The sequence below is a fragment of the Chlamydotis macqueenii genome, chromosome 3 (assembly GCF_036417535.1).
Source record: "Chlamydotis macqueenii isolate bChlMac1 chromosome 3, bChlMac1.mat, whole genome shotgun sequence".
NCBI lineage: Eukaryota > Metazoa > Chordata > Aves > Otidiformes > Otididae > Chlamydotis > Chlamydotis macqueenii.
Window position 1 is genome coordinate 45,276,538 of NC_141558.1, and position 22,866 is coordinate 45,299,403.

At 35.3% G+C, this 22,866-nt stretch overlaps 1 protein-coding gene across 1 annotated transcript in view; it reads right to left on the minus strand.

Annotated features, from left to right (window-relative positions):
- The window catches only part of ASCC3 (activating signal cointegrator 1 complex subunit 3), a 276,330-nt gene that overhangs the window by 22,697 nt on the left and 230,767 nt on the right, over positions 1–22,866 (minus strand). Inside the window, exons 35-36 of the mRNA XM_086743241.1 lie at positions 18,223–18,334; positions 17,823–17,957 (exon numbers count right to left, since the gene is read on the minus strand). Of these exons, the coding sequence (XP_086599367.1) occupies positions 17,823–17,957; positions 18,223–18,334 (247 nt within the window). The remainder of the gene's footprint in view (positions 1–17,822; positions 17,958–18,222; positions 18,335–22,866) is intronic.

The following is a 22,866-nucleotide window of genomic DNA, read 5'->3' on the forward strand; positions in this document are numbered from 1 at the left end:
TTAATTCTCCTGCTAGGGAAATCTACTGTCTCTGCAGGAAAGAAAATACAACAGAAGCGTCCTAAGAACTATAATTTAGGCTGAGGAGTCAGTTCTGGTAATTTTTTTTTCCTCCACAAAGTCCCCTTGTGCATGTATGTGTACATATTCTTGTTTGGAATGAGAATGATCTTTCTAAAGTATAAAACTTGCAAGTAAAATAAGAGTTTTATAACATGTGATATCTTTTCCATCTGTAATTTAAGAGAGCGTATTTATTTTGTCATAAAATAAAAAGTCATTTGGGTAGCCCAAAGGGCAATGTCTTCTGAACTGTGGGCTTAGCAGAGACCATTAAATTAAAGTGTTCAGGGTTTTATACTCCTCTTAAACCATAGATTTGATAGTATGCATTTTAGTCTTCAATCTCCAGTCAGATTTCCTGCAAATCCATATTAATAAAATATTCACAATGGTAACCAATACAGTGAGGTAAAGAAAAATGGCAATTTTAGAACACCTAATAGAACTACCTAATTGACTTGCAAAGTACTGTATCCACGCATTAATATCTTAACACACAAAACCTTTTTTGACAATTCCTAAAAACAGTTATATAGCTGTTTGTCATTCCCTTAGAAACTGACAGCACAAAATTTTCTATTTTCTTTAATATCACAATGAAACTACACCTAAACTGTGATATAAATGTAAAAGGAAAGATTAGTATTAGCCAATTTAAGATTTGGAAAGAAAATCAGAATGTCATTAATTTATTTAATATCTCGACTGCAGATTAGAAGTGAAGACTGACTAAAGACAACTGCTGCTTAATCCTGGATGTCTCTGCTAGATCTCTTGTGAAAACTGTGGTCATTTATTCTCTGAACCTAAGGTCACAATCTTTTTAAGCCCTATAGAAGGCTGCATGTTTGCTTCACTCTTTTTATTTAACTGGCTTCTCCTTCAAAGATATTTTAAAGAATATTTACCAAGGAGATTTTTTACTTAGTTTTGCTTTGCAGTTTAAAGTAGCAGAAAAAAGAAGGATCAGCCAAGTCACTCCAGACCAATTGGTACTCCTGAAAATGCGTTTTCCCTAATTCTTCCCCAGCACATGTTTTATTTACCTCCAAAACACTCCTCTTATTTTAAACAACTTGCCTACTTAATTTCCTGTTTGTGATCATTGACTGTAAGTAAGTGAGGTTCATTTTCTTATCTGCAACATGTAGGTAATTAAAGGAAATTGAGAATGGGTAGTGAAGCTTTTATACAACTGAGAATGAAGCTGAATGGAGGGCACCGAGGTCAGCAGAGTCCATTATATTTTTATGTGAGAGGCCAGTATGTCTGCCCTGTCCTTGTTTGCTTAGTGTAGGCTGGACAGACTACTAACTGCAAATCTGTTTCTCTGATTTGCCCAGCTGTCCTTGAATAAAGACATCTTCCATTGCAAAATGTTAAATGACAGTGATTGACAACTCTCTGATGAACTCTGCTTGTAACCCCCTGCTACTGTTTTCAGGTTGCACAAGAAAAGACAGAATAAAGAAACATCCTTTGTAATCACCTCAAATGGGCCCTGCTGTTCACTCAATATTTTTTCATTTTAGTTTTCCTTTTCATTGTGAATCTCAATCTGTTCCGCAAAGGCTATAGCTTCAACTATTCCACACAATACATAACATAAATTATTTTAGTACATTGTAGCTGAATACCGTTCTTACTTCCATGGGTGAAGAAACAGATCAAATTACATATCAATCATTAATCTTCATTCTAAAGTCAAGAAACTTAATACAAACTTTACAGTTAAACCACAAAGCATCGCTGTGCATTTTTCACTTTCCCTTTTTCTTCTGTTAAATGAGGACTATTGCAGCCCATGTGCGAATACTCTGTTCACAAGCACCTACACAGCTAAGCATAACTTGGAGTATACCAGGAGATAACCAGGAATTGTAGCTATGGCTTCTGCAATCATGTGCTTGGTAGTCATGTCACATCTCTCTTTTCTATAGGTTTGTGATGGACTTTCCCAATAATGTCTTCTTTTGGGCATTCGGGACTGCTGCATCATTTCAAGGGTGTAGGAGTCCTCTCAAACCTACATTTCAACCTGTACACGATGCAGGGTCATAGAGGAGAGAGTAACTTGCTTTGCCAGTGAGAAATGTCACACGTAGCCCTGCATAAACTTGATAGTTACATTTTACAAGGCCAAAGGGCTGTTCTGATAATTGAATTCTGTTCCTTGCATTACACCAGCCACAGAATCATATTAAGAGTCCTGTCTGTAACATTGTGTTCCAGATATGCAGCTTATCATCACCCTTTATTTGAATTGTTAGAGTTGTTCTAAAAATAAACTACTCATCCCATTTTAAAATATAAAATTTTTGCATTTTTCTGGTACTACGAGGCATTTGAGGAGTCAGACTGAACTAAAATTTACAGACAGTATCCAACATGGTGAGTACTATGCTTTGCCTTATCCATAGGGTTAAAAAAATAAAATCAGATTTTCTTCCTACCCACAAAATGTGTAAGTTTGGCTGAAATTACTGATTTATAGGGAGAGCTGAACTATAAACTCAGACCATATGAAAACCTTCTGAAATATTTTAAATCTGAAGTAACTACATCTTGCCATCTGTTTACAAGAGAGAAGAGAATACTTGTGGAGCACAGACAGAAATGGGATCAAGGTGAGTAACTGAAGTAAACTTGAATATTTTAAATTAAGTTCAGTCATGGGAACAGTAAAACTTATAAAGTTAATGAGTTCTAGACTTTAAAGAGCAGTTGATTAATTTGTAACGATGAGGGTCTAAACTAAACCAAAAATAGTTTCTCACATTCCAGAGTTGAACCAGTAGTCTTTTCTTCAGCGATGCTGTTATTAAAACTACCTTAGAATTGACAGACTGCCTATACATTCATTTTCTTTATATAGGTACAGCGAACCCAAACATATTTTCAACTTTAATAAACCTGCAATGTGTTTTGCTCACTTTCAAGTTTCTGATGTAGAAAGAAACAAGGGAAAAGAATTCTTAGAAAATTTGATACAAAAATTAACAGTCATTAAGCTAAAGTATTAAAAAAATCTGGAGTAAACTAGTACTAAAAGTAAATATCAAAGTAATAAAAAACGAAAAAAGATTAGGATCTTTTTTTAGCTAACAAAGTAATCGCATCCTCTTTACCTGAACCTTGGTTAAAATTATATAAACTTCTGGTAGTCTGAGTACATGCTGAAGGACTGCAAAAATCATACATTTGTGCACTGAATGAAAAATGAAAAATAAGATGCAATAAATAAATGCGGGGTTTTTTCTACAGCTATTCTGCAGTTAACACTAATAATACATTATGAAGTAAATTTTAGTTCTCTGCTAGTTCAGAAGTTCAAAGGTATGCCAATATACAATTTATTTTTCCAACTGAAAACAGCATATTTTGATCTTTAAGTAACTGGGCAGCCAAATATAAACTCAACAATAATATTATTATATAATTGGCTTTTGTCTTTTGTTCCATTGTACAAAGTGCTACAGAGTATTTTAGTGCAACAGCCTGACCTGTCACTTCCACATAGTGCTACACTGTATAGGAAGGAGCTGGACTCCAGTCTTTAAAGCAGTCTGTAACTGTCCTCATTTGGGCAATACCTGTGTTACCCGTAATATAGGATATAGAAAAGTAGCATGGTCAAAACAGAGCAAGAACAAGCATTGATAGTTTGTGAGTAGCTAGGTAACTGGATAATAATGTCTTATAATAGGTTCACAATTTCTAAATTTTTCTTTAAGGATAATCGAAATTCTGTACTGAAAAACATTTGAAATTAGTTGGTTTTTTATATGTACATATATATCTCTGTCCATTCACGTGCTGACAAAAGTCTCATTTGATCCTCTTAACTGTATTACAAGGAAAAGGAAAAAAATTGCTTAACTGAAGTTCGCAAGTTAATCTTCCTTTGCCCATGCTCTTCCCAAGAGCGCAAGACTGTATTATGTGACACAATAATGACACAAGTATATATTATGAAAATTATTCAAATTAACTGACATATTTACACTATATTTTATCTTTACATTTTCAAGTGTGAGTTTGATTTAAGGAAAGGCATTAAATTTACACAGATGTAGCCTGGCAGGCAGCTGGAACACAATCAAGCTTAGATTTATATTCAGAAAACAAATAAATGTGAGAAAATATGTCCTTAGGAAAATAAAAAAAAAAAAGGAAAAAAGCCCAAACTGACCACATACTTAAAAGTTGTTTTCCAGCTTACACCAAAAAATTAAGTAGATTGAAAAATGGAAATGGAGAAGTACTTGCTTGAATTACTGCTCTGAAAATTATATCTGTGTTAGTGATTCCATTATAAACTCCTATTTTAAGGAGTTTATTGGTAGCCTATAAATGTATATGCTTTGGTCTCAGTTTTATGGGACATAATTCAAACTTCCAAAGTTTAAAATGTTTGTGTGCTTTTTTACTCTTAGATATAAAAGGTCTAGGACAATATCCCAGTTAAAGACAGTTATAAACATATATTACTAGTTACACGTTTTAAGAACAAACATGATGCATGTTTTCAAGATTCGTATTATGGACAAAAAGAAAAAAAAAAGTAATTTCTACCAGCTTATTGAACCCACTACATAAGACAGGGATATTTAGACTGGAAGCCCTCTTTTAGACAGTAGACATTTGCAGAAAGAATTACTTCAGTCTGTTTTACACATGTAAAAACATACTTTTAAGACAAACTTTGCAGAAGCAATGTTACAGATTTTTAGGGCAGCCTGGCAGGCCAAGATTAAAATATATTTACTATATGATCACAGAATCATGGTTTGGGTTGGAAGGGACCTTTAAAGGTCATCTAGTCCAGCCCCCCTGCAAGATGCTGGGACATCTCCAACCAGATCAGGTCGCTCAGAGCCTCATCCAACCTGGCCTTGAATGTTTCCAGGGATGGGGCATCCACCACCTCTCTGGGGAACCTGTTCCAAGTGTTTCACCACTGTCAGTGTAAACAATTTCTTCCTTATATCTAAAAATTTTTTTCCTTATATCCAGTCTGAATCTACCTCCCTCTATTTTAAAACCATTACTGCTCGTCCTTTCACAACAGACCCTGCTGAAGACTTTCTCTCCATCTTTCACGGAGGCCTCCTTTAGGTACTGGAAGACCGCTATCAGGTCTCCCTGGAGCCTTCTCTTCTCCAGGCTGAACAGCCCCAATTCTGTGGCTCATCACAGAGACCATTTCTAAGCAAGCTCCTTCCCTTCATGTACTGTGTAACAACTCTCCCTGCCAATTGCACATGTACGTGGCAGTGCAATCAAACGGCATCCAGCACATTAGAGCCAACCCTGCAGTGCAGTTCCTTTCCCATGGGAGCTTCCCCATCCCTTCCTTCCAGGGTCAGTGGCTGGCAGGAAAGAAAGGCAGAAAGCAAAGCCCTGTGCCAGCCCCTGTGCTGCGGGGCACAGGGGAGTCAGAGCCGCAGCCCGGGGCAGCAGCTGGCCCTGGCTATGGAAAAGGGGCTCCTGCTCTGGCACCGGTGCCTCCCGCTGGGAACTCTGCCTGCCCTAACTCTTCACTCCAGCTTGGGTAATAGGAAAATGATCTTGCCACTTCGGTAGTACTCTCCACTCTCTACTTTTGGAAAAATGACAGGAGGAAAACAGATATGCATAGGATGGAGAGCAACATTCAAGGGAGAAGGGCTGCCCGATATCTTTTTGAAAAGATATTTTTTAATTTATTATCTAATTAGTGGTTAATGCATTTTTACAGAAAAAAAAGATATGTGCAAAAAAAAAAAAAGTAGAATTCAAATTGTAAAGTTAACCCAATTAACTAGATAGGAGCAAAATAGCGAGGCTGGGCTACCCTGGGCTCTGTCTCCAGATTTAAGACTCATTAGAGAGGGCACTGGAAATTTCCAGTTAAGCATGAGGAGTTGAAGAGATAAAGTTGTAAACCCATCAACATGCAATTATGGAAATATATTATTTAAAAAAAATAATTTATAACTATCTTTCAGGATTTTAAATGAGCACATTTCAGTAATGAGACCTACAAACATTGTTTATAAGAACACACAAGTTAAGAGTTCTTATGATTCTTATAAAGTTCTCATGTTAGTGATCGGACAAATAATTTATAACTGTATTCTCAGACTTCTCACTTTAAACAGCCAACTGTTTGAGGTTTCCTTTTAAATAGCTGCATATGATAAACACCACAAATGTTACAATTACAGACATCATAAAAAGTACAAGCTAGAGCAATGCAACAGTTGAGTGATCACTTAAAAACACCCTGAAGGGTTTAGATTTCACAAGTTCACCTCTTACTTAAAACATCCAAACTACAAACTACTGATGACATTCCTGATGACCAGAGGTCAGGAGCCTGAAAGACCTTTGCCACTGCGCACAGAGCAATAGGAGGTCAGCAATATTAGCTACCAGTAGCAGAGAGTGACCTGGCAGATCTGGGAACTTCTGAAGTACAAAGCTAAATTACAGACCTCTGCTTCAGCATGGAGCTGTTGGAGGAAAATGCAAGCACGCTAGCATATGTGAGAGGGAGGATCATATAAAATAACAATAATTTGACATGGGAAAAAAAGTTGTCAGGACTTCTATACTAACTTGAAAGTCAATTTCCATTTTTTTTTTTCCCCTGAAGTTTCAGAAGTGTATCAGAGAAGCTAGGTTTCAGTGTACAGGAAGATACAGTAACAGATAATACAATCACTGCAATTGGTTTACCAAATGGTAAAAAAATATACTTACAGAACCATTCTGTTTCAAAATAATTTCCTTTTAAAGTTGCATATTTTACTAAAATGTATTAAATCAAGAAATGAATTCATGATTTCCAGTAAGTCTTAATTCTCACAATCCATATTTCAGGAAGTTTATCACCACAGTCATAATTCAGTGCTACTTTTTTGGCCAGTCGTAATAAAAACCATTCCTAAAATACACTTGTTTTCCCCCTAAATGTGTAGGCACTTTCACAGGGTTAAGCCTGTACAACTTTCATAGAGGCGGCTTCAGCTCACTCTCAGATTTTTAAGTTAAATTATTTATTATAAGTAAGCCTGTAACACTTGCACAGTTTAAGGAAACTGGTATGGCATACACATTATTCACCTAGAATAAGTTATTTCAATCATAGCAAAAAAATACAAATGGAAAGGTATAAATTCCATTTATGAAGTGCATTATAGTGTTGTGAGATAATTATTACATTTTATGGCTGGTAATGGTATATTTGAGATTTTCAGCTGTCCAAGACGCCTGAATTTTCCTATTACTTTTCATGAGCATGCTTTGAATCTGCACATTCTGAATGTATGATCATCATCCTATTTTTTTTTTTTTAATCTGAATACCTACATGAGGCAGTGACCCACACCTTCTTCCCCTGTAATCTCAAGTCATATTACAGGAAAGATTTAAAACCAACTGGTTTTGGCTGAATTGAAACTAATTGTATTGCACTAATACAGAAAAACTTTTCAGTGCATGAACTTGGTAATGTGCTAACACAAAACTGGGAAAATCTCTCTGAGTATACATTCAAAAGTCTGATTGTTATGACATCTACTTCAGTTCCATTTGGACGTTTGTCCACGTTTTGAAGCTGAGCTTGGCTGAATCAGTTGGCTCAACGGCTGATTGAGATGATGATAGCAATAAAAATTGTAATAGCAAATTTTGGCACACAGCTTTCCCTGGGAAAGCGATTAGTCATTTTCCTCTTTGGCTTTGATACTCCGTTGGGATCTTCCAACGCAGAGCCCAGACCCAGGGAAGAAGTTAAAAGATCTCTGCATTAAGCTAATGCCACTCTGCATGGAGATAGGAGTAAGCGCTACTAATTCTCAACGTGAAATGGGGCCCATACATACTGTATATGTTAATGGCAAGCTGTAAAAGCTCTGTGTGTTGAAAACCGGATTTCAGATCTGCTGACCTGTGGCAGCTCCCCTACTGGGGAGCCACAAATGCACACTGCCACATTTTTGTACTGGATTAAATTCCGGATCTAAACTACTATGTGATCAGAAACAAAAGGGAATAAAAAGTTCGCAGGCGTGAATACCTGTCATCATGTGGTGAAATGACTAGCAGCCTCTGCTCAAGAGAGGCTGAAGCCCAGAATAATAGAACAATATGAACTGGCAGAAATATATGGGAAACTTGGAAGGTGCCTACATGCACAATGTCTTTTCAGCAAGCCAATGCTACTGGTCTCACTCTGAGCACTTTTAAATGAAAATAGTTTAATATAACAATAAAAAAACACAACTGTAAGAGGAAGTGACAGCTGTTACAAGTAAGTTGCAATAAGGGTAGTTCCCTGCTGATAAAAACTGGCACGTCTCCACTCCTTTCAGTGGAACTATGTGGATTAACATCGCTTGAAAATCTGACCCAATGTTTTGAAGAACTCAAGAGCTACAAGGTAATGCAGAGATGGAAGACACTGATAAGTAGAAGGGTGGGGAAGAGGGGTAATCACTGAGGAAACAAAAAAAGTCAGTAAAAGGAAAAATATTTCAAGTTTATTAAACAAGCAGACAACCTGCCAGTATTTTGGCGTGCTTGACTTGAGGAAGTTCTATCAAAACTTCTGTCATGAATGTCTAGAGGTCTGATACAGTGAGTAACATGGCAAAAATGCCCTTGTACCACACTTGACCTTAACAGAGCATCCCATTACCTAAATGGGACGTACCATGCATTACCAGGGCAGATCTAACCCTTTTTGATACCAAGTAGTAATTTTTCTTGGTGATGTTCACTGCACAAAAATTTGTGAGAATACTGTAAACACAATGTTCCTACACAGACTTATACCACGTATTTTCTACCTGTAAATAAAGGCATTCATCTAAAGTACACTGTAAGAGCTGTATTAAAAAGATAAAATGGAAAGATGACTGATGATTAAGAGAGTTGCAGATCTTTTGCCTCTGGTGTAAAGTTTTAAGAACTTCTTTTAAAAGACAAAGAAAACAGAGATTTTCAGTACCAGATGTCTGGGAAGATCCCATTTGGATTTGAGCTACTTAAATTTGCAATCATGTATTTATACATCTAACAGAGCTTCTGTTTCCCCTAGAATCTGAAAATTAACTAGCTTTGTAGCATCTTCCTTGATCTGCCACCCGTGCCCTGAGGATTAGAGACTCCACCTGAGCTTGTTTTACAAGCATAACAGAAAAAATTAATCTCTGCTGGCAGCGATCCCACTGGGATACTGATGAATAATGATATCCCTCTCTTGCTGCCCTCTCAGTCCACTAGAAAAGCCACTCTAACCCAGCAACGTGGAAACCGCTGAAACCATTCCAGCTGTGGATTAGCAGGCAGTCAAGCATCCATCTGTTCTCTGTGAATCAAGAGAAAGCAAACATGCATTCTTACAGCTAAAGAAGTATTAAAAATTAACATGTTATATGATTGCATATAGTAAATATTAAGACAATCACATACAAAAGAAAATGTAATCTATTATTTACACCTCATGTTGTTTACATTTGCTTGCTGCCTTAAGCAAATGATAAAAAGGTTGGAATTCCTCTCATAAGCTACAGAATACTGTGCATTCAATGATTTAATGTTTAAGATAAAATTTCTTAATATTGTATGCATCAGTTTTACCTAAAAATATTTTGTAAGTAGATATGTATAGACACAGTAAAGAAATACAAGTGAACATAGTAGCATGCCTTCACCTTGACAGGAGAAGGACTTAAGAGACCTGTTGTGAGAGGGATGTTAGCCATTTTCTCACCCTCTAAGGTGAGAGGAATAGACTTGAGATATTTTCTCTTTCTGAAAACTAGCAGTTTGAATAATCTCTGCTGGTTTGCTCCTCTTTTCCACTGGAAGAAAGAAAGGCAAGGCAGTGGAAAGTTGGCATGTGGGCAACTTGATCAAATTGGTGATGTCTGATTTGACTCCACCATGGGAAACAGGACAACAATCTACTTTCTATAAATTAAGGAAAGTTGTACTCGAGCATCATCCTTGATAAAAATACTTAGAAAAGTGCATAATTTGACAGCTTTCACATGCAACAATTCCAATATTTTGCTGAATGCTTGGCCCACATTCAATAAGCTGCAGAGGTGAAGAAAATGTGCAGCTGTTTGTTCTCTAAAAGCAAGCTTACTATGCTATACCAAATTTATCAATTTATATATATTAACTTTTTCAAATGCTAAGAAATATTTTGGCCTTTTGGTAGAAAAAATGTCTTTGCAATTTCCTCTAACATAGGTAACATGAGCTACCTAAGTAACTGTGAAGTAAAGCACCTTGTAAATACTAAGTAAATAACAGGAGAGGTCAATTTCTTGAAAGTTCATCTTTGATAATATGTAACATCAAGATTTAAAATAAAATTAATCCTTCTGAAGCTAGCCAGGTTCCATCAGGAAAAAAAAAAGAAGAAAAGAATGAGACAAAGAAAGAATCTAAATGTAAATAGGAAAATACAAGTGTCAGATACTTCATTAAGGATTGATCAGTAATCCTCTTATGTCCTTTTTTTTTTAAACTGCTATGCTAAAGGAACAATATATGCTGGATACCAGTCTTGTATGATGTAATTATTTCAGCCAAACCAATCCTTATCCTGAAATTTCTGTTCCAATCAGAGAACAAGATACAAAATGCCATCCTCTTTCTTAACAGTTTTACAAGTCTGAGAAATAACTTATTTGCTGACAGAGAAAAACATTTGTGTGCCTTTAAACAGCAGTCAGTAAGGCTGAGGTGGTGTCACTAAGTGAAGTGAATTCTGTGAAAACAAATTCACCAGCAATATAATTGCAACTGCTGTAATTTATAGAACAATAGTATAATTCTATCAAAAGCAAAGGTAATAACAAGAAACCAGTGAAAACAAAAGAACTGCAGGTTGCAGAGGGCCTAATTTTGCATGTTGTGTTTTAATTACAAAGTGGGAGGTACAAAGTAGGTAGAACTTGTACTGACTTTCTAAAGGCACACCGAGCTTGCAAGATTGCCTTCTGGAGTACTTGGGGCATGAGAACCCACAGCCATTTATCAAAGCAGCATTGCATATTATAAAATATTCAGCTTTACCTTAATAAAGATGCAGTTCAGAACTTCAGTTTTGTTTCAACAAACACAAAAGTTATTTCAATATATTGTATATTTGAAAATAGAGCCATATGACACGACTGCTGAAAAAAAGCCATTTCATTTTCAATACTTTGCAAAGTATTGGCTGCATGTACACAACTATGCAGAGTTTGAAATCTCACATAATGACCATGGCTACAATTTTAACTGCCAAGTGGCAAGTCAAAGACTTTTGTGCTAAAATAAATAAATAAATGGTGCATAGTTGAATTGTCTGCAGCTTTAAGCAGTTGGCTAAACCAAGCTTGCTATCCCTGAACTTGCTTCTAGCATATATACCAAGGAGAAGTAAAGTATTGATTTGCCACAGATGGCAGCCAGCGTTCACATTTGTAAGTATAAGGCCAGGAGAGTACTCCTATCTGCCCTAGCAGATACATGTGTAATAGCTTCCTGGCTTATCAAAATAGTTTTCATTGGTATTTTCATTGCTGTTATAACTGCAGCTACAGCTCCAGTTAAAGGAATTTATTTCCTAATTTTTCTGACAGAAACAGTTACTAAAGCAGGCGTTTGAAATGGGAATTTACCCTGAGGCTACTGGCTTCCACTACCACAGCTATATACATTTCCACAAGTTTTTCTCTTGGATGCTGCACTGCAATTAAAAAAAAAAAAAAGATACTATATTATTGCCAAAGTAACAGATCTTGTCTTATGGCCTACCTCATGGGAAATGTATGTCAGAAACCTTTAACTTCAACTTTCAAATAGGTTTTCTTTTACCTTTGCGTGCACTGATTCAGTTTTTTAAACTGGCAAGAAATTACAGAAGTTGAGTAAAAAGACTGGAGAGAAAAAAAAGGAGATCTGTTAATCATAGGTTAGAAGGTCATGTATTGGAGATGGAAAGGTTTTATATTTTCTAGTTTTGAACATAATTCATTCTTATTGATGCCATAAAAATGAAAGACATGCCATGTTCAGTTAGCTGCCAGTGGTGGGCATTATCATCTTGACTTACCAACTGATTGTGCTATTTTGGAAAGGCGGGCAGCATATGACGCTTTCAAACTAAAAATAAAACAATCGTTTGGAAAAAGAAAAATAAGAAACAATTGTGTCATGATGTTAGAAAATAATTACTATATTCAAGTACTGCAGCAACATTCAAAACTGCTCCACCTACTGGGACCAGAGAAAAATCAAGGCAAATTTAATATGTAAGTATTCATGTGTGTAAGTACTCCTTCTGCTAGGTGCAAGATATTGGAATATACTGGATACAGATGATGAAATTCGAATGCTATTAAAATTCACTGTAGCATTTTGTTTTATTTTCACAAAGCCAAATGCAATTTTCAAATTGAAACTATTTTATTAACACACTGTGATTCTATCTAGATCTTCCACGTGGGAACTGAAGCACAAATGTTTTGAAATATTAAAACCAGAGAACAGAAGCTGTATAAAAATTAAGTAAATGATCCTGGAAATACCTGTGTTTAGATGAAATTTATTCACTGAACAATCCTAGGTATGGATTTATTCAGAAGAAAGGATTTAATGGTAAGAGGTAACAGTTTTCACCTATTATGAGGGGTCACTAAAATAGGCATAACGGCTGAGGCCTGTTCCTATTTGTAGAGTGGCCTCAGCAGTCATGTTCATATTGCTGAGAATGCACGATATACGCAAAATCAAATATGTAAGTTCTTTAAAGGTTAGCATGTAACATAATTGCTTTTCATTTGATATAAAGTTTATGTAATAAAGTATTTCTATTCTTGATACTGAAATGCCATTTTTAAAAAGAGTAACATACTGAACACCATCTTGCTGTACTTTTATGCCTTGAAGAAAATCATAGTAGCACCTCTATTTCCTTCTAAATTAAATGTAAATGTAAATTTAAACTAGAAAATGACTGGCCTAGGAAAAGTGATCTGTTTTTTTTTTTTTTTTTTTTCTGAAATGGCTCATAGAACAGAGAACCAATTCTATATAATACACTAAAAAAACCCCAAAGCAATGTTTCTGCCATGGCTTGCAGAGAAAATAATACACAAACCAGGTCACATTAGCTTGCTCTTGGACAGTATTTTTGTAGCTTATTAATTTCTCCTTTCCTGGCATCTAACTGGAGACCAGTGGAAAAGATGGTTTATCCCTGAGTCAAAAACCTTTGTGGCCCCTTCATGGGAGACTGAACCAACAGCTTTAAGGTAGAATCCTCCTAAGGAAATAAAATTATTTTAGACTGAGAATGTTAATATTCACAAAGACTCGCATATTTACCTGGTCAGAATAGGATGTGGCAATGATGACGATCAGAAAATAAAGCTATAGGTTAACTGAGTTACCTAGGATCTCACAGTATAAATACCTAACAGGTAATGAAGGACAGATAAGGCATTAATAACTTTACTCTTTTGTTATGTATGTATCTGGGATGGAGAGCGCTTGTTTCATGAACCTCCTCCTTCTACCTTCCAAATCTGCTACTCTAGCAACACCAGATTTTCTGCTGAGTTCCAAAATACTTAGATTAATACCAGCCAGTGTAACAAAACCATGTCAATTATCAGAAAGAAACATAGTGAAGAGGTAGGTGGATACCAAACGTAAAAGTCCATGTTTATATCAGAGACAGATGGATATGTATGCCCTCATATAATACAAATACCATTGTTTTGTCCTTAAGGTCCCCAAGTTAGAAGGAAACCCATCTCTTATGACCAGTTTACAAGAAAGACAGCAGTAGGAACAAGAATACCACCCAATTCTCTCTTGTAGGTAAAAATCAAAACCAGAAATAAGAAACAATATGCAGATAAAACAAGGGCTGAAAGATGGTTCTCCCCTTCACTATCCTGTATGAACCGCTACAACAAAGTATTTGCTGTGTAAATAAGAATATTATTCAGATAACCAGGTAAACGTAGTAACAAATCATCAAAAATCATGAAGCTAGTGGATCTAGCCATCACAGTCCTAATTAATCATTAAGACAGACCTACTTTCCTCAAGGTACAACATACCTACATTTCATTTTAAAAAGATTTGGGGTGACCGCTGATTCAGTACAGAAAATGATAAAAATTACCCCAGAGTATTTGTCACAGTTTTTTACCCAGACCTCTGTTCTAATCTCTGCACCTAACTTCCAGAATAAAAGGAAACAGTCTTTAGGTACCTCGGGGAAATCCAGCCTGTCAGTAATAATTCATGAACACTTTATCATCAATAATACTTAATGCAAGAAGCACTATAACTCAACAGTGATTAAGCTCATTTGGATTAGTACTGTCTGAAGCACAGTTAGGAAAGTTTTAAAGAAAGCTCTATGGAAAAGCATCAAACGTTTTGTCTCAGAAAAATTACACGTCCACTAGCACAAGTCAGTTACCAGAGTAACTGAATCTGAACTTTGCCTGCTAACTGCAAATCCAAAACAGATTAAACATCTCGAGTACAGATTTACTGAGAGAAGGAGAAGTGTGAGGGGATTGTACCCCATCTATTTGTATCACTTATTACTGTATACTTCCAAGACGACTGCGGGGCTGTACCCCTGTGCCACGTTCCTGTTCATGTTATGGATGCTTCAAGCCCTCAACCATACTGAAAAAAATTCATTTGATCTTGCAAAATGCTGGCAGATGATCAAATGAAAAGATAAAATAAAAACAGAGAATAGAACAGATACTGAAGATGACTATGAATGGTCTTGACTACTAAGTGGAAACAAATCTTGCTCTCAAGGGACTTTTTTGAGAGGCCCATCAGCACTAGAAATAGGATGACTTGAAACTACTTTTTCACATGAGTTGCAAAGATTCATTGATAATTCACTGGTGAATGATCCTGAATTCTGAACACTCCCATCAGCATGGTAAAATATCAACATAAACTCAAAATCCCTTAATTAAACTCAGATTTAAAAACCTTAACATGATCATAAATTTCTGAATTCTTGAATGCAATATTGCTTTTTTCCTGGTTTTGTTTTAAACAAACTCTTGCGCTGTATCCAGTAACACATTGACAATTTGGCAAAAACTTTTATATATTCCATTTCAAACCCACAACATCAGTATTTTCTTTGTTACAATTGTGCACTTCTGCCTTCCTTATACACATCAGACAACTTGTAAATGTCTAAAGGTTTACAAGATTATGAACACCAAACAAGAAAAAGACCCACATGTCACACCTACAAAATCCTGCAACTGCATTTGAGAAATGTTTTGGATCATTATTCTTAAATAACACAGTCTAAAATTCAAAACTTTAAAACTGAGTGATCAGCTGAATAATCACAATTATAATTATGTTTTTCAATGATAACAGGCCTTTTTGTACTATAGCTACAGCTTTCAGTTCCAGCATCATTAAGAGATTCTTCAAATTACTTTTTAAATATCCTTTTCCCTCAGGATTTTCACTTATACCTAATTAGACTACTTACCCCATGCCATGTAATTCCCCATTGCCAAAACTGCTAAATGCTTCAATAAGAAGGAGGAGGGCACCAGTGGAGCAAGGCAGATGTAATGTCATTGGTTAACAATAGAGGTGTGAAGCAACAGCCGTAATTACAAAACTCATTAATTCACAGTGGTTGGGGGGGGCGGGGGGTGGTGTGCGGAAAATCCTTGGCAATAACTCTGTTGAAATGGCAATTCTTTTCAACACTACATCAGACTGAAAAAAACCCTTTCAATTTACACCTTCAAAAAGACGGAATAGTAATTCCACTAATAATTATGAAAATCAACATCTGCATAAAAGGAAGGAAAAACTGTCAGCTATAATGGTATCCAGCATTTATACGCCCTCTTCATCTTTCAAATTGACACGTGGCACATTTTGACCCCCAATCAATTTTATTTTTCGTCTCATTCCTCGTAAAACTGTAAATGGACAACTTCCAAGACCATATTTCCAGGAAAAAAAAAATTGGAAAGAATTAAAACATTATTAATGAATTTTAAATTTTACAATCTCTGCCCAACAGTAGGGTCCTAAGTTTTCTCTACAACAGAAATATTTGCCATTTACCTTTGTGCTTCATGGATGCAAGCTATTTAAACAGATGAGGAGCCCTGACATAAGACAGACAGCACTAGGTTCTGCTTTCATCATTCATCTTCCATATGCATCTCACTAGCTTAACCAGTGTCACGAAATGTCCCTCATTCTCTGCTAATGCTATTCTCAAACTTTCCCTGTCCAAATTTGTCTGAAAAAAAATTCTGAAGTTTCTAGGTGGAGAAAATTTTCTCTAGAGAGAAGAGATTTTAAAGAGACAGCAGCTGGAGTAAAACTCTAACCATGAATATTTAACAAAATACTATTTAACTTCTGTTTACTAGTGGGTATTTATTTTTAAAATTTCAGTTATTTTACATACAGCATACATAGGAATTGTGGTTGACTACCATTTTGAGTTCAGTCAAATATACTGAATTTCATTTCATTTAATTTGCTATGTTTTCTGACAAGAGAACAACAGATATTGCAGGGTCAGTGATAGTAATTCCCCTATTTAGACTGTCTAACACTTTCCATTATAAAAGATTACTGTGGTCGTTATTTCTGAGCTGTAATTCTCCGATGTTTGTAGCACGTGATTTAAATTTATCAGAAAGAAAGTCTCTGTACTAGTAAAGTGGCTTTCCTTGTGTCAAAAAAATGCTGACCAGGTTTTGCCAAGATGCACACTGTTGATTTTTTCTTCCTGTATTTCTCCTCGCAGAAATGTTGGCAGCATGTCAAAACAATAAAGAATATAGAAGTAACATACATAAATACTACAAGATGGGACTTTAATTTTGAGGTTAACGCTTGGAAATCAGAATATGAAAGAATTTGGGCCACTTATATAATGTACATAAAAGAGACTACAGTCATAAGTGGGCAGAAAGAAGTTCTTCTAGATAATATTCAGGCACTTCTTGTTTTCAGGTATGTGTGTACAAGTGGAGTTATACCATTTTGAAAAATAAGGTTTTGTAGATATAACTACTTAAGTACTTTAAAAGGAAAATTGAGTAAAATCCAATTCTTTTATGATGAGAATGTAATACTATCACGCTACTTTGTACACCATGTCTCCAGATCTGTATCCTAAAATCTTTTGCCTTGCATTGCACTTCTCTACGAACAGTCACTAGACTAACTGTACGAGCTGGCATTACTGCAGGTTCCGACCTCAGGGATTATGAAGTAGCTGAGAGAAGGAAAAGAAGGTATTTTAGGAAACAGGTCTTCTCCATGTGTCTCCCCCACTTCTTAAGGCTGCTGTATCTTCCAGATTGTCCCAGTGCAAAGTGATGGCCCTGGTACAGATTTAGGATGTTGATATGCATTTTTTTATTCTATCATTTTATATCTACTTAGAAAAAACAAATACTAGATTTGTATAGATCCTGAATATTATAAAGGAACATAAGAAGAGAAATAGGTGTATACAGTAATTTTGATGTACCGATTAGATTAAACACTTGAAACATCAAAAATGATTCAGGTATATTACTCAAAACAACAAAAAATGAAATTACAGAACAGGAAAGAAATGCTTTTCTTAATTTTGGGCTGTTTTTTTTCATACACTTGTGTCTTTAAGAGTCATGAGTTATATATGTTTCAGTTAAGAAAATACCAGTACTTACTGTCAGAATTAAGAGCAATTCTTCAATGTTGCTTTCAGGTTTCAACTGATCTTTGAACATCCCAATAGTTGGATGCTTCAAATAGTAATAGGAAGCAATGCGGCCATATGTCAGAGGTTCAATGCTGCGATTATCCTATTAGAAGAGGAAGCAAATATACACAGTTCCTACATGGTTCAATATAAATGGTTCCTACAAAACTGTAAAATATTTTAAGACTACTTTACTACTACATCATAATTTAGCTGCAACCCCAGTTAAGCTCAGTTTTCAACAGAAATCTTACAAAGAGCTCCATAGACAAACTCTAACATCTCAAATCAGGAGCATGTATCGTGCTGTTCCCAACTTTTAGGAGCATGTATCTTAGTGACTCTTGTAAGGCACAGATTAGTCTTACCTCCCCAATTTCAATACAGTAGGAGCATTCCAAATCAAAGAGGGATTTCTCAACAAGGCTTGAGAGGTACTTATTCATAGTGTCATGGCTCACATCATCCAAGTTATAGTAACTAGATAAATTGAAAACAGATGCATTACATGAATACTTTTGACACTGAAAATTTTTAACAATAACGTCTTGTAGGAAAACTTACAAGGCTGCTATAATACACACACATACTTGGAACAGCAATATCTGCATTAAACAATTAAACACAGAACTATTCCCTTATATAGGCTAACAAGAAATTCATGATTCTTAAATGGTTTGTGGGAGCAATCAACACAATACAAGCATGTACATATGGAAAGATGATAATTTATCTATTAATAGAAAGGTTGATACAAACAGAACAGGACTGGCTATATTTTGTTAGTGGGAAAATTTTCCTGATTGCCCAAGTATATTTTCCTGATTACATAAGTATGAAAGTGAACAAGCAGTACTAATGCAAGTAATAGCATTTTAACTTCGAGAAAGGAAGAAAACCCACAAAGGATAGCAACTGTTCTTACATCCTGGAACTCTGAAAATAAAAACTAGATATTTAATGACAGCTCTTGAAAAAGTAACCATACACCAATTCAAATGTTGGTGTTTGTTGTTAAATTTCCATGTTATTTTATTCTCAAAGTTAAAACTGCTAAAAAAAGGAAAAGTGTATTTGTCAATGTGGTTACTTCACATGTTAATTTTCAAGTAAAATTGTTTAGGTAAACTATATATATTAAAAATGGTTCTCAGTTTTATCTGTATGAAGGAAAAATGTTTATAAAGTGTGCCAAAACATTTTTATGCCAGCATATAAAAAAGACCAAGTGACTGAAGTCTGCACTCCTTAACTGTAGAACTTAAGCTGTATTGTAAGATTCTTATTCACACAAACTAACATAATTTCAGGGAGACTTTTTACCTAGAAACTCCAGATAAAAATGTAGTAAGAACTTGTGTCCTAGATTCAACAAATGCAGCAATTCAGAAAGTAAAAAAGTTCAACGAGCAGTAAAGAAAAACTGAGCATGACCAGAAAGTTTTAAAATTCTGAATTTGAGCCAAGCAATTAAATAATGTAATTTCAAAGTAGAATTCAAACAAACAAAAATTTTGATTATTTATTGAAATGTTGAAAAGGACAGTAAAAAAGGTTGTCCCTGCTCACTTAATTCTGTAAAATAGTGTCACACAAATAGACTACTGAGATTGCTGCAATGATGAAAGATGCTCCTTTGTTCATACTAGCTGCTTTAGTAAAAATTCCTACTGTTACGATGTACTCAGTATCCCCACTGGAAACAATACCACATGCTGTAATGGAGATTAGGTTCTTTCAGTGTTATGCTGCGCAGGTGAACAACAGGCTGCAAAACAGTGTGTTGAGATCCATTTCAGCCGATTTTACATAGTTACAGCCACACCTGAGTTAGTCTTTTTAACTCCCCTTACTGCCACTGAATCGAAACATACATTTGCAGAATGCTATTCATCTGAAATATTTAATATATCTGCTTTAGGATGAGGTGGAATGTAATCACTAAAAAAAAGAATTTCAGACAATCAGTTGTTGATGCTATATTCGGGCAGATGAATCCCGTTCCCTGATTTAAACTCCATTTCATTTACTGAAATGCTACTGTTAGCAAATTCAAAAGATAGAATTGCATTTTTGTATACTACAAGCATCCTTCCATGATTGCTTTATTAAGAGAATTTGCATTATTATTTTCTTAAACAGTTTTTAACACTTATCTTTTTGAAGAGCAACAGAACTGAAAAAAACCTGCATGCTAAATAGAAGTACAGTCATTTCCAGATTTTTTCCATTGTTATTAATCAAAAATTATACGGTTAATTCTCTGATGCTTTGAATGTTCACCTATAATCGGGTAAAGTTGGAGTAAAACACTACTACCACAAGAAAAAGATTTTAAAAAATCTGTTCTGATAGCAGGAAGCAGTCAGCTACATTAGACAACCACAAAGTGTTGGCACTGGAGTATTCAACTCCATGATATTTTATATGAGTTCATGCTGAGAGGATCTCAAATATTTAAAACATAGCTATTGTCCAAAACCAAACCAAAACAAAAGAAACATTTATATTGACTAAAACATTTTATATGGTAGACAGCCACACATTATCAGCCTTATGGAAAGAAAATGTATTTGTAGCAAAAGTACTCTAACATTGTTTTCAAGGCAACTTGATTTTCATGACTCCCCTTTTAAATTTACTGAAGTAATATAGTAATGATAAAATATGGTCAAAATTTCCATCTGCACCTTTTATCTGCCTGATATCACCAAACACATTTAGACCTTATTAGTAGAAATTACTCTTTAACATTTTGTTTACCTTCTGAAAATAATCGAGCAAATTAACTACATAAGTTGTTTAAGGACGTGAAATGATTTTCTGTGATTCATTAGTATTTTTCTCTAAATTGAATATAACAGTACTGAAATGATTCTAATTAAAGTACTTTGTTGTCACGGTATTCAGACTTCCACCATATCACTGCAGTACTATTATTTACAGTACCACAACACTGATGATGAATTCTTATAAAACAAAGGAAGACATACAGGCAATACACTGAAATTCTTTTTTTGAGACTGAAATTTAAGACAGCAATTCAAATAGACTTTATCTTGTGCGCTGTGTAAATTGCAGTATTTCACCCTGAAGTCGTAATCATAAAAGGCAGTATGCCTTTTAAAAACTATGTGAATTTTAAATTTGCTCATTTTTGGTCATTTTTTTTTTTTTTGTCAAAGGAGTAAATATATATCTGCCTAGTGGAAATAAAATGATGTAAACAAAAATCTTAAATGGTTTGTAATCTTGAGTGAAGTGGTACCAGTGTGTTTTAACTACTATCTATAATGGGGTAAATATAATTTTGAACACACCAACAGGAGCTTCTTGATCACTCAGCACATTTTCTCCTAATAAAAAGCAAAGCTATTCATCTAGAAAGACTATGTTAAAATCATTAGTGAAAACAGAGGTATCATGACATTAGACAGTATTTTGAATGCACAGGCATAAATGCAAGTTGAATTTTGCATGTTGGTATGCTCCAAGTATAAAAACTGCATCGTATGTGAGTTCCTCTACGAAGCTGTATTACCTAACTATTTAATTACAGATAAAGAATAAAAACAATGCAGTTTCATGCTCACCGCATTGAATCATCTAGTCATTATTTTCCCTTTGCTATAAACAGACAGCCTACCTTTTTATCAGCACACCATTTCATTTATTTCACAGTGAAGCCCAGTTTCACAATAATTGACTTGTCAGAAGCTCTAATTTATGAAGCTGGGCTCTGTAAGCCTTCTCCTATATTGGACTCAACCTGCACACAAGCAGGGTTGAATATTTACAATGCTGTTAACAGGTGCTGAGTTGTTTAATGATTCTAATAGCCAGAAGCGTACTGAGAAAGCCAGCGGGATCACAATTACAGGCTGTTTGAACACAACAATTACTCGTCCCCTGAGAGGTGTGAAAGTCAAAGGCAGTTTTATCCTAACAGCATCTAGCACATGGGCTAGACAGGCTAACTTCCATTAGTAGTCCATTGGGAAAAAGCAATAACAAACCCCTAAATATCATAAAAATTTACAAAGTATGTAAAATTTAAGCAATCAAAAACTGAAGGACTTTTTATTGTCTTTTAAAGAATATATTTAAAATTCCAAACCTTGTAGAGCTTAGCAAGAACAACAAACCATGAAACATGAACTTATTTCTCTAATCTAAGGAAGTGTGGAATTTCATCAGCTGAGAGAGACAGAGAGACGTGCAGGAACATAAAATGTAGATGAAGTTACACAAAACATTTAGGATTTAATGCGAATGGTGGCAATCATTTCCTGTTTAGCTTATGTAAACCTGACCTGAGATCTCTCTGGGAAATTTTTCATCAGCCTTGAAATGGTCCTGCTAGAACTGTCAATGCTGTGAAGTCATTTGTTACAGCACCATGTTTTTTATGTTCAGATTATACGGTAGTAATAGTGACACACATAATGAAAATGAGTGGCAGAGTAAGCCAAAAAAATATTAAAAGAAAAAACTTGCTAGCCGGAATGCCTTTTGAAACAAATGCACAAAATGGACAAATCTACAGCATTCACCTGATAGCAAGAAACTGTGCTTTCTGAGATTTTACAGTCCTGAATCTTGTTATGAACAAGTATGGGGGAAGCACAGACAGTCATTTTTGTAAATCACTTTACTGCAGTCATCAACTCTGATTACTTTGATCAGCTTGTGGCTTTCAGCAGCTGCCATCTTCAAATGGTACCACGGAAATGGTACTGAGTATGTGGCACAATGGATGGATCTTCAGAGACAGAGAGCTACGAACCAATGTACCAGCTCACTTCTGCTGTTAAGGCATCACTTACTGACTTGAGTCCCTGACTGGCTTGCTAAAATGCATTACAGCAGGCACAAATGCTGCAGACAGTAATCTCTAGCTGTATTTTACTGTATCGTATTTTCTTGCATTCATATATTTGGTTATGCCAGGTATAAGAAATAGATACATTGCTATCTTTAATGAGCTTTTAGTGTATTATACATGGTGGTTA